Raw genomic sequence first — 13230 nt, forward strand, 5'->3', positions numbered from 1 at the left:
GAATCGTCGGAGAAGGCTTTTAATAAAAGCTATGCAACACACTTTTCACTTCCATTTAGAAGAGTAGTGGGTATGAATAATAAATATGGTCAGTTATTTATGTTAATGCCATCAATTTATTGTGACATTTTTAGCATCGTCATGTTGCCTAGCTTGAATAGGAAGAACTCAGAAAGCTGCGGAAAAATATGTATTCGCAATATATTATTTAAGGAGTTCAAAGAAATTTGTGGTAAGTACTGAAAATTTTTACATTTGTTCCACACATTACTGCGCCGGTAACAATTATTTTCATTTCAAATTGAAGACAGAATATTTCATATAAATTTCCTTGGCATGAAAGAAAGTACCTAGTACCTACTGAAAAAATATTTTGCCACATAGGTAACCTACTTCTACTTCTACACTGATACACTGATTCCAACGTTTACAGTTGCTGCGTTCCTTCAGAGAAGAAACATTCTTTTGACAAGTCTTCAAAATATTCGTCAACAACGTCGAGGGAGCATCGTTCGGGAGCGCTTTTCTGTAGACCTAATTGGACCTAATAAAAGGTCTCCGGATGAGCCGAGCGAAACCGAAGTAAACGTAGATAACTCATCTTTCCAGTGGCGTCCCTTTAGCTTTTCTTCTGGGGACACTTTTTGAAGGAATTTTCATTATATCGCAATGCTGCGTGCCGCTGCCTTTACATTGCCAGCATAGGCAGTGCTCTCTCCATCTTCCTCAACAACAATTTTTAATTTTCTATCTGAAACAAATCTCGAATATTCTTTTTGAGATTTAAAAAAAAAAGAAATCGCAAGGCAGACGGAAAGGTGGATGTCACAGGTCAATGAGTCCACATTTGTGAATAACGGTTTAAATTGCTAATGTCTCATGTACTATTCCGGTCACGGAATCTTGGCCACGACTGACATTTATCTGACAAATATGTGTGAACTGGCCTTTATTGAATATAACCCAACTTTTGACTCGATAATGCCATTTCCCTGCTTTTTTGATGTCACAAGAAAAACTTCAAAGTGATTTTTAATAATTGTCATTTATTAATGACACTAATGACTGGTTTACATCATTTTTTTTAGAAATGTCTAAAAAATGTTGGCCAAGATTCCGTGTCCGGAATAGTACGGTGGGCGGCAAAAAAAGTTAGCCATCATTTAAATGTCAGTGTCATTAAAGCATTAATTACACATTTGGATTTTGTTTTTGACGTAACAGAAAAGTGATGGCTAGTTTTTATTGCCGGCCATTGTACCTATCGTGCCTTCAAAAATAACTACTGTGTTTTCAATTTGGTTGTATGTCGTAAAATTTTATGGTACTTTAAGTTAAAGATCTTGCGGGGCTTATAAATCCTAGTTTACCACTAGCAGGTAATATTTTAAGCAGGGTTGTATTGTACATTTTGTATATTTGCATTGTACGGCAAACGGCACGCGCCGCTTCCCAATCTTTTCAAACCCAACCATTGTGCCCGTTAATCGCTCATAATATGCAATAAAATTTTACGACCTACAACCAAATTGAGAATACAATATATTTAGAGTAGGCGTTGACGACGTTTTAATGTTGTTAACAGTGTAGATAATTTTGTAGGCAACCAATTATTCTCCGGAGTTACACAGGTTACATAGTAAGTTTTGTCCCAATTTCATATTAAAATTTTGACATTTGACATTCGTTCTCTTTACGGTGTCTTTACGAGAGGCTAAATGACCCAGGCCATTCCATACTTGTGCGCAAGTCCTATAATTTTGCGCGTTATTTAAATTTGACGTTCACGGACTTAGAAAATAACGCAAATTTACTGTTTAAAAATTAGAACAACGCTTGCGTATCTAATAAGAAACAATACAATAAAAGATCTTTTTTATGTAGTAAACTAATTTATACAGGTGTCCCATAACTCGCGCGTCAGCTGTTAACTGTGAATTTTAATATTTAGTCCAACAAGGATTCTACAACAACAAACGTGAAAAGTAGGTATATTAGTTTTGAAATGAAAACGATTTTAAGATAACCAATCACATACGTCTTCCTGAAGGTAACTCTACTAAATGTATGCCATTCCGAGGAAACGATTTTAGATGTTGCTGCTAAAAAAACTGTGATGAAATGTTTGGACAACGAGTTTTATAAGGGTTGATTTGGCGCACGAATCCCAGGTCTAGAAAACGACCTGTAGGCGAGTTTTTTATGTTATTTTTTAGATTTTTTTTTAATTTTTAAATAAAAAAATTAAATTTTCAAATTCTAGGGAATTTTGTATTATGTAATTGGTAATTCAAGGTAACGGATGCAACTACATCTGCAACATATGTTAAAAAGTAGAGTTTGAACATTAATATTGGAAGTTTTTTGGTGTAAATGACAATAATACACTGAAATATTGATAAAAATTTTCTTAGAGATCCATTAAACTACGAGTGCTTTAATAGATAGCCATAAACGATTCCAAATTGAATACAATAATAGACCTATTAAAAGATTCTAAAAACATAGTTATATCTTTAGTTTGTGTTCTACTCATCTACTGTCACAGACTACTACTGTTCTTTGCCTTACACGCAGCACGCAGTACAGCATGTAACAACAAAGCACCCAAGTTACTAACGCATGCGTATTGGTAAGGATCGTCCTGGGTTATTTAGCCTCTCGTTTCTCTTTCCCGTTTTCAGATTGAGCTGTGTTTGTGATTTTACTCGTTTTATTCCTCATCTTGCGTACAAAAAATCAGTTCTTGTCGGAACTAAAACGAAATCTGCGTCAGTGTTTTACTGTTTTCCGACATTTTTGTGAACAATGGCACAACATAAAATCTTCATGTTAATGTCTTATTTCGAAATTGTGTGAAAATCGATCGAGTTTGGCAGTATTCCCTTGCGTTATGTATGGAAGAGTTTGAAGAATTCCCAGACATTGCAGTGGAATATACGCAGTTTCGACAAACTTTAAACATTTCCTTAAAGAATTTCCAAGAAAATGGATCTGTGGGACGAAAACCTGGAAGCGGCAGGCCAAAGAAAAGAACTCCAGAAGTGATTGAAGAGGCGAGACAAGCAATGGAAGAAGCCCCAGGCACTTTTCAATTGAACATTTATCACAACAACTTGGTGTGCCTGTTGGTACCTGTCATTCAGTTGTGAAAAATGATCTTCACCTATTTCCATACCGTCTCACATCTGTTCAAGAATTACATCCAGCTGATCTCCCCCAAAGATTAGAATATTGTCAATGGTTTCTGAATAGATGTTCACCTTGATAAAACCTTTTACACTGATGAAGCCTACTTCCATCTTAGTGGATATGTCAACTCTCAAAATACAAGAATGTGGAGTTCAGAAAATCCACATTTTTTCATTGAAACACCCCAGTACCCCCAGAAAGTAGGCGTTTGGGCTGCTATTAGCCAATGCAGAATTATTGGTCCAATCTTTTTTTAAGGTAACAATTGTTTTAGTAATTAAATAATAATCAATGTTTTTTAGGAAATATCAATGCTGCAAGATACAGAAATGAAATTTTGACTCCATTTTTAAATCAGCTACATGATGATTAGTTTGTTTATGGCTACTTTCAGCAGGATGGTGCTACAATAGATTTTTTAGTCGAATTTTACGACAACAGAATTATAAGCCGTAATACACCAAACAACTGGCCCCCTAGATCATGTGATCTCACTCCTTGTGATTTCTTCTTGTGGCCATACAACAAAAATTCAATTTACACAACACCCATAAATGATTTGGCAGAACTACGAAATAGGATAACACAGAAAATTAATGAAATTAATAATAATCCTATTGTTTTAGAAAATGTAACTAATGCAATTAGATGAAGGACTAGGTTGTGTTTACAAGAACAGGGTGCACATTTTCAACACTTACTCTAAATTATGTATAAAATTGTTATCTCCTATTGTGTGAGGTTATGTGCAATACTTAATTTACAATTCTTATTAGTGCTCACAGCAATGTTAATGTTATGTTCTCTTTTATGGTTTAAAGAAATAAATGAATTGATACGACTAACTTTTTGTCAATTTCCTTAAGGTGGGTACTTTCAGACTGTCTGTTTAGTTCCATGTTCAGTTTCAGTTTTCATTCAATATAAATACTGAAACCGAATGGAGAATATGAATATGAACTAACCGTGTAACATCCCATTTACTTGTTCTCTTTATGTTAACAGTTACTTGACTCTAGAGCTTTTGAAATTTTGCGATCTTATTCGACTTTCCATCCGAATTTGGGGTATTTTTCTCCCGATTAATTAAAATTTGCAGCAATGCCTCACAAAGATTTCGAAAGCTGAAACATCATCTTCCGTATATTGGCGAAAAGTCATTAGTTAGCAAATAATTTGTGATTGGAATAATGTTTGGATTATTTTTTTATCCCACCTCCACCCGGCGGCACGGCAATTTTGCCGGAGTACATACACTATTACGGATATTACTTATCAAGTAATAGTGCAGTGCTTATCAACATAATTACCGGCGTCTCGCCTCCACATTTTGACTTTTTTGTGTTTTATGTTCTGTGTCAATGTTAAGGAATTTCCTCACGATGTGACATGAGTATAATAATATACCTTTTTGAATTTCAACCACCAATTTGTTGTCTAAGTCCAAAATTTTTAAATTTTTAAAAAGAGATTGCGGTACTATTCCTGTTGCTGAATGATTATTTATTAATGTGAATTTCAATAATCTGAGATGAATGCACTACAAAAATTAAAAATATTTTCTAACCTAATTTTATTTCGTTAACTGTCAGACCAGACGATTCTTGTGTCATTTTCTACGCTGTAAAAATGTTGCAAACAATTGAACTTCCATAGGTTGCTCTAAATATAAATTTATTTGAAGGCACGTTACTATGGCGGCCAAAAATTTCACTATCTTGACATTCATGTAAAGTATAAATAAACCTTTAGGAACCACAACCCCACTTTCGATTCTTGTCATTTTGACATGCATATTGTTATTGTGAGAATCGCCCTCAAATATCACATGATTTATATTGACAAATCACAACTCCGAATTGTTTGAATAGCAACCAATCACAATTTAATTAAGCGGAAATTTTCCCTAGGGAAAATTTCCGATATAATTGCCCTAGGGAAAAATTTTTTCGGGCGATTCTCTTCCGAATATACCTCGGGACAGATATATATCGCCAGAAATTTTTTCTTGCAGTCCAACACTCGTGTTTGTCGCTCAAAATTACCCTCGGGCTGAAGCCCTCGTGTAATTTTCTTGCGGCAAACACTCGTCTGTCAGGACTGCTCGAAAAAATTTCCGGCAATATATCTGTCCCTTGGTATATTATACAGAGTGTCCCCAAAAAAAAAGACGAGTCCATAGCTCCCTTATTTATGGGAGGATTTTAATTATCTATACACCAAATTAAATGGTTGTTAATAGGCTACAAAATGGCCTAACAAATTCAAGTATAGCCCTATGGGCTTCAAGGGTAAACTGTCAAAATATTTTTTTTCAAATGGGATTACATACCTTTTATTAGTAATTCTGATAGAGATTTTAATTCTGAAAACAACAATGTATCACAAGTATAACTTCACATTAAAAAAAATAACACCAACTTTTGAAACAAATGACGAGCATCAAGCGAAAAGCTATCAAAATGCACTGCGTTACAGTGTAATAACCAAATTAAGGTAGCCGGAAAAACAAATGATAAATAATAACATGTGGGATTGCGCAGATATACCGCCAATGTTTAGCGCAAAATGGAACATAGACGATAGTAGCGGTTTTTTTACATTTTTTTTTGTGAATTTTTGGTATTTAAGTGTATATTTGTGATACATTGTTGTTTTCAGAATATAAATCTCTATCAGAATTAGTACAAAAAAATATGTATTCCCATTAAAAAAAAAAAATTTTGACAGTTTACCCTTGAAGCCCATAGGGCTATACTTGAATGTATTAGGCCATTTTGTAGCCTATTAACAACCATTTAATATGGTGTACAGATAATTAAAATCTTCCGATAAATAACGGAGTTATGGACTCGTCTTCTTTTTTGGGGACACCCTGTATATGACAATCAATTTAAACTGTTTAAAACTCAAATATTCCAAAAATCCGACATGAATGAACAAAATTAGACCAGTCGTACATAGATAACCTGATAAACGTCTGCGTAGTAGAAAATGACAAAATAATTTCGCGTTTTGAGATTTACCACCCAAAAAATACCAATCATAATCAAGACAGTAGGTAATCATAATGATAATAAAGTATGGCTTACTTTTTTTTTTTAGTGACAAAAATTGACAGCTAAAATTTTTTGGCCGCCATAGTACCCTGCAGGTGTCATGGCGAACCAAATCCTTTTATCTCCAAAAAGTGGCCGTTTTCCTTTCAGGGCTTTTTTCAACTTCTGGTTGTTTTTGCATAGACTTCGGGATTAACTGAATTGCTGATTTCAGAAACAGTCAAATGTTACTGTCAATTTCATTCGTATGTGTTATTTGTTTTACAAAACGTTTTCGAAAATGACTCATTTAACAGAAACACAACGTATAGACATTTTAATTAATTTTAAACAGGGGGAATTTCTTCATAAACTTGCTTATTGTCAACCAGCTGGAGGATGGCAATTCGAACATTTAATTCTATAATTTTAAATACTTCCTAACACAGTTTTTGACTTGTTTTTGTTCGTTATAAAATTTAATTTTTCCAAATTTATTTTTTTTTTCTCAAAAATTTCCTTACGTAAGGGGACAAAATTTTCATACTGGCATTTAGACAATTAAAAGGGCTATCAGAATCAAGAAAAAAATTTAGGGGTTTCCATTTAAAAAAAACTATCGATGACGTCATAACTCGAAAACAAATGACTGTTTGGAATTTTATTTTGCACTAAAATATGTATTTTTATAAACTAAAATTGACCTGTCCAAACATTTTTTTGAAAAAAATGTTGTTTAATTTTTAATGAATTTATTCCATACTTTTGCCGCTCACTGTATGTATAATCTGTTTCAAAATCAAAAATCCACCAACAATGCATTCTACCTCGAAAATACAACCGACAACGTCGCCAACTTTAGTTTTTAGGGTGTCTGCAAGTGTCAGAAAAAAGTGGGGTTATGAAAGAAAACTGTTGGACAGTCGTAGTTCATTGTGTTTTTTATTCTCATTTTATTATTTCACTCAAAAAGTATGATATGGTAGCTAAAACCTTTTTGTACATAATAATTATTTTGTGTTTCGTAAATAAACTCAACAGTTCAATGTCAAATTTTGGCGAGAGCTTGAGCCAACCCAAAGAAATTAAACTTTTTCTAGGGATTTCTTTTTTCTGCCAACATAATTCAACAGGTGGTGGATTTTTGATTTTGAAACAGATTATACTTGTTTTTTGATGTAAAAACATAAAACATAGTTAGCTGTGTAGTTTCATAAATTTTGAATAAACGTCATTCGCTTGGTTAAATGAAATTGTGAAAAAACGAAGAGTTTTTGGGAAAATGTTTATTGTCTGCATAAACGCGCAACGGCAGAAGCATTTTTATTACATTCGCCATAAATCAGGATCATGTATGTTTTCTCATCGTTCAAATACATTTTTCCGTAAATACACTGCCCGCCAAAATTATCGCATAAAGTAAAAATGAACCGTAGTTTTTTGTATTTTACTTCTTCTGCGATTTCCTTATGCTGAATCTCTTATTTATTTCTTTTGTTTAGTAGCAAAAAACGCCATGCTGATAACTTCTAAAGTTGTTTATTATGAAAAGTCTGTATTAGTGTTATTGGTCAATTTCGTAAAGCATTTTGATAGTGGATTTGAGAGACCGTTAGTAAGAAGTTTTGGTTCCTTCAGTCATAAATTTCGAAAATGAATTCCTACGAACAGCCGAACAATGTGCACAAATTGTTGTACTAGCCGAAGACGGTATTAATCAACAAGATATTGCAAATGGTCTTGATCTGCACCAGTCAACGGTATCTAGAGTTTTGCGTCGTTTCCACGAGACAGGAGAATACTCTAGAAGACCTGGACAAGGACGCAGACGAACAACAACAGCTCAACGGGATCGTTTTCTGCTTTTACAGTCGTTGAGACACAGGACTCTGACTGCTCCAGCTTTGCAAGTTATGACTTTAAGAAGATATCAATTCCAAATTAGTGCAAATACTGTTAGAGGAAGATTTGCTGAATACGGTTTAAGGCCCAGGATACCAGCAAGGGGCCCACAGTTGACAGCGGCTCACCGAAGAGTACGATTGCTGTTTGCCCAAAATCACGTTGATTGGGAATTGGATCAATGAAGGTTAGTAATGTTCTCTGACGAGTCCAGGTTTTGCCTGGATCACAGTGACAGACGTGTCCGGGTGAACCCATGCTCAGGAGAGCGATATGCTCAGTGTAACATTATCCCGAAAGTCAATTTTGGAAGAGGTTCCGTTATGGTTTGAGCAGGTGTCACTTTCGACGCTCGCACAGAATTGGTGGTGCTAGAAAGAGGAAATCGAAATGCGGCGATGTACATTACCAATATTCTGGAACCTCATATTGTCCCATTCCGACCATTTATTGGGATTACTTTATTTTTATGCATGATAATGGTCGCCGCACGTTGCGGGAATAGTGCAGCATTATTTCCGTGAGGGCGAAATTGGGTAAATGCAATGGCCAGCAAGGAGTTCAGACCTAAACCTCATAGAGTAATTGTGGGATCCTACAGATAAAAGAGTTAGAAGGTTACCAAATCCACCAACAACTCTTCATCAGCTGTCTTTGGGTCTAAGTCAAGTTTGAGAAGAAATTAAGCAAAGAGTTATACAAAACCTCATTTTAAGCATGGGACAATGTTGTGCAGCTGTAATAAAGGCACGGGGTGCCAACACCCACTATTAAATGTTAAATTTCTTTGTTTTCTCCGAATTTGAATTTTTTAATTTTTTTGTTTTCTTCACTTTTTTGTTGTGTTCTGATTATTGTAGTGTTTACTTTTATAAATCTACTTCTTTAATACTTTACAGTTCGAAATGTTGTAACTGGAATTAAATTTTGGCTCAAAAACACGAGTTTTGAAATTATGCGATAGTTTTGGCGGGCAGTGTAGTCTTGGAAACAACATTTTCCTGCTTATTTACGCGCAGGAAAATTGAATTTTCCGGACTAGTACTGTAAACACTTTGCAAAATGAATTTTTTCGATGTTTTTTACTTTGTAACTATAGTTGCCAACAAAATTGACAAACTTGATTTTTGTGGAATTTGTAAAAAATTTTTCTAAAACTTGTAAATTTCGTCTTTTTTTCGATTTCCGGAAAAATTTAATACAAAACACGTCAGTAAAATCTCTTACTTGACTCGGAGCTTTAAAATACTCGGCACAAAGTGCCTCAATTTAGTTCCTCTTCAGTAATGTGAGATGTTCCTGACTTTTATGTAAATAACTATTAATAGTCGTATTTTAACTTTTTCCTAAATGTCAGTTGAGATAAATAAAATTATTGGAAGCAAAGCCATCGTGGATTCATAATTTCATTTTAAAACAATATGATATTTAAAATAGTCACGTTAACTTTGGAAATGTATTGTAGGTTGCATTTTCAATTCCGCCAGGTTTATTATCAGTTATCACTCGTGAAATAATGTATACAGCCTGTGCATTCTCAAACTCGAACATAGGCAATTAACATTGTGTTGAACGTTTTTGCTGATTCCTGCTCGCCAATTCAACTTACAGCTAAGGTAATTGTATCAGCAGAAAGATGAAATTATTGCGCTTAAAGTGATACTAAAAATACGGTTAAAGATGCTATTTTTATTTTAAAATACTAATTTAAATCTTGGTGATTTTTAAATATGATATGCCATATAAACTGAATGCATAATGTTAATTGCCTATGTTCGGCTTTGAGAGTGAACACCCGGTATAATATAACATTAGTTATATTTATTCTATACATTTGATTCATTCAAAACTTCAGGACTTAAGTTATTTCTAAAATCAGCGATTCAATTGTAATCCCTTCATAGATACAGCGTGAATTTGAAATGCATTACAATATGTAAACCATAGTATCTTCAGGAAGAGAATAAACCATAAATGTGGTTACACATTTTAAATTCATAAAGTCCAATCTAACTTAATCCCACACGAGACGCTTCTGCCAGCTCTAATAAATCGAAACATGAATATCCGCAAAAATGCTTTAAAAACAGAAACTGACCAAACCTTGCTATGAATGAAATAGCAAAAAAACACTTAAATACACAGCCGTAAAAAAGTGTAAGAGTGAAAACCAAGTCAAAGGAGACGTCAAAGCAAAAACCATAACTAAACAGCACCTACCGTACTTACAATTAGAAACTGTTCAAAATGTCGTTCCTGATTTCTAATACACGCCTGTGGCCTGTGCCCTTCGATGTACAGGATGGTCCCGATATAACCTGCTAGAAGAAATCTAGTAATAGGTGACGATGAGTGGAACTCATACACAAAAAATGTTTCTAATAAGTCTTTTCGTTTTCGAGATAAAAATAATTGAAATTTCGGTCAAAATTTGCTGTACCTACGCTAATGAGTTAATCGGGTTTAAAAAGGTAATTCTGGTTGCTTGGCTGCAATTTCTTTAGCAACGGTACCTCATAGATAAAATAACAACATATAGAACGCAAACTCCCTATACATTTTTTGGGCACAAAGCGTTTACCGCCATCTCTTATCCTGGTAACGGTGCAAAATCACAGCCTACTGGATGCGTTTACCTTTCCTTTGATTTTTTATCATTGCAAATTTTCACAACAAATTAAAACGCCAACAATAAGCACTTTATAACATAATTACATAAACATTTTTGTTTTATAATACAAAAATTTCCGATAATATTGCGGAATCTGGAAAAGTGCCCCGAATGCTTGCAGCGTTTCCACGTTGAATGGCAAGGGAAATCCTCTCAACATGGAATTTCTTTGATTTTGAATCGCCTGATTCCGCGATAAGTCGGTTTCCGATGACATGAATGAAATCGATGGCTTCTTTGCACCAAGGGCCTAAGGTTTCAAATGCTAAACCTTTAAACACGCAGTTTGACGAAATTATTGAACAATATTTGCTATGTTTGCGTTTGCAAGCCATTTCAGCGGCAAAACCTGAGACTTCAGATGATTTCAATACGTAACTGTCTGCAAGTGTATCAACAACAGTAACGTCCCAAACCAAAGGTTGACCTTTAATCCACGGTACTAAAGTCATCCCATCTGGGCGTTTTCCGTCATCCCGAGACAGTCCGTTTGGTTCTAAAGTTGAATTCACATGAATTGAAGTTAAAGACCAGTTGATAATGGAATTAATCTCAGTGTGTCTTGAAAATCTACCACTGCTTTTGAAACAACTTAGACCGTGGGTGCCAATTTCGTCAACTTTCGCATTGCATTTGCAAATATGAGGTGTACAAAGATTACAACCCAATCTTAAACCAATACAAACTTGGAAGGAAGTGTTATCTAAAAGAGTACCAATGTTAGAAGGTATTGCATGTAACCAAAATCCTGATTCTCTGCATTGCAAAGCTTTAAAACGAGCCAAGTCTCTAGGTGAATTAAAGATTAAGTCATTGGCAATATATCCCACCTCCACCCGGCGGCACGGCAATTTTACCGGAGTACATACACTATTACGGATATTACTATCAAGTAATAGTGCAGTGCTTATCAACATAATTACCGGCGTCTCGCCTCCGCATTTTGACTTTGTTGTGTATTATGTTCTGTGTCAATGTTAAGGAACTTCCTCACGATGTGACATGAGTATAATAATATACCTTTTTGAATTTCAACTACCAATGTGTTATCTAAATCCAGAATTTTTAAATTTTTAAAAAGAGATTGCGGTACTATTCCCGTTGCTGAAATTACAAGTGGTAAAATCGAAATTTTTTCTAAACACCAAAGATTTCTCATAGCAACGGAGAGCTCTAAATATTTATTAATTTTTGTGTTATATGTCTGTGTTATATTATGTGAATTTGGAACAGCTATATCTAAAAGATATGCTTGCTTTTGTTGTTTATTTAAAGTTATAATGTCTGGTCTGTTATGCTTAATGTGAATGTCAGTTAAAATTGTTCTATCAAAATATAACTTGCAATTATTCCTTTGATATCCCAATTCTTCTGAAATTGTGGAATTGTTGGTATTTCGTTCTCATTTGCTACACCCCAGACTGCTAAAGCTTCATCATAATGGTGAATATTAAGCTCATTATCCTTTGAGTTTAGTAATAAAGAAACAAGCTTTTTAACCCCATTAATTGAAGATAGGAAAGCAGGGAGGCAAATATCGGAAATGCGACGAATTCCCAGACCACCAAATCTAATCACTAAAGTGGACTGACGCCATTGTAAATCAGTTAAACGTAAATTAAGTATTCTCTCTAAACAAGACTTTAAAGAAGAATCAATTGAATTAACATAATTAGAAAATTTCCAAAATGGAGTTGTTCTTAATAAAAAATTAAATTTTGGTATGAAAAGATAGTTTTTGATTAAAGTATAAGCCACGTGTCTGTTAAGAAGTTCAGCTTTGTTTAAAAGATTTTCAACTGTAATTATAGTTTTTTCGACGGTGTTTTTGAAACCTTGGTCAAAGATTGGAGAGCCTAAAAGAGATAAACTTTCTCGGTCACAGATTTTAATGCCTGGTGCTAAATTTTGAAATTCCTTTATGACTTTTAAATCTGTGTCTCCAGAACAGCAAAAGATCTCGCATTTGTTAGGCACTTTCTATATTTTATTTTCAGTCGTCTTTGACACAGTTATGCTTTATTTTTATAAATATTATTCCTAAATGCTATCGATCTCGTATCCTACCATTTAAAATTACATTTTACCCCATAATGTAAATGTGGTAATTATTTTACCAATAATTTCATCTTCAATTTTATTGTTAAGTGAACGAAAAATTAACATTAGGTACTTATGTTACTCAATATAATTTTGAAAATAGTATGAGTCTTATTAACATTTTTTACAAACTCTAAGAAACTCACACTTGCCACTTTCTGCTAAATTTTAGTATAAATCCAAAAATCCTTCCAATGTTTTCTTTCAATTGTTTTTATGGATGGAGGTGCTGTTTTTTTAATTCAAAAATTTTTCCAAAGTAGGTACATATTGCGTAAGTGTAGGACTGATTCCTGCCAAAATTTTGTGTGCCCCGGATTTTTGTAA

General features: G+C 34.1%; 1 protein-coding gene and 1 long non-coding RNA gene across 2 annotated transcripts; both read left to right on the plus strand.

The window, feature by feature from the left end:
- The first annotated feature begins 1867 nt into the window (after window positions 1–1867).
- Window positions 1868–4033, plus strand: LOC138122284 (uncharacterized). The gene is made up of 2 exons (XR_011156416.1): window positions 1868–3450; window positions 3495–4033. It is a non-coding gene; the product is annotated as an uncharacterized lncRNA (long non-coding RNA).
- Window positions 4034–7746: 3713 nt separating this feature from the next.
- Window positions 7747–8317, plus strand: LOC138122091 (uncharacterized). Its single transcript, XM_069036225.1, has 2 exons — window positions 7747–7852; window positions 7902–8317. The coding sequence occupies exons 1-2, from the start codon at window positions 7747–7749 to the stop codon at window positions 8315–8317; spliced, it is 522 nt and encodes a 173-aa protein (XP_068892326.1).
- The last annotated feature ends 4913 nt before the right edge of the window (window positions 8318–13230 follow it).

The sequence above is a fragment of the Tenebrio molitor genome, chromosome 1 (assembly GCF_963966145.1).
Source record: "Tenebrio molitor chromosome 1, icTenMoli1.1, whole genome shotgun sequence".
In the NCBI taxonomy this organism is placed as follows: Eukaryota; Metazoa; Arthropoda; class Insecta; order Coleoptera; family Tenebrionidae; genus Tenebrio; species Tenebrio molitor.

Excerpts from the sequence above, each read along its gene's own strand:
- LOC138122091 (XM_069036225.1), top strand. The coding sequence starts at position 7,747 with ATGCTGATAACTTCTAAAGTTGTTTATTATGAAAAGTCTGTATTAGTG. Across the intron at positions 7,853-7,901 it reads TGAGAGACCGTTAGTAAGAA|CCGAACAATGTGCACAAATT; the intron begins GTTTTGGTTCCT and ends TCCTACGAACAG.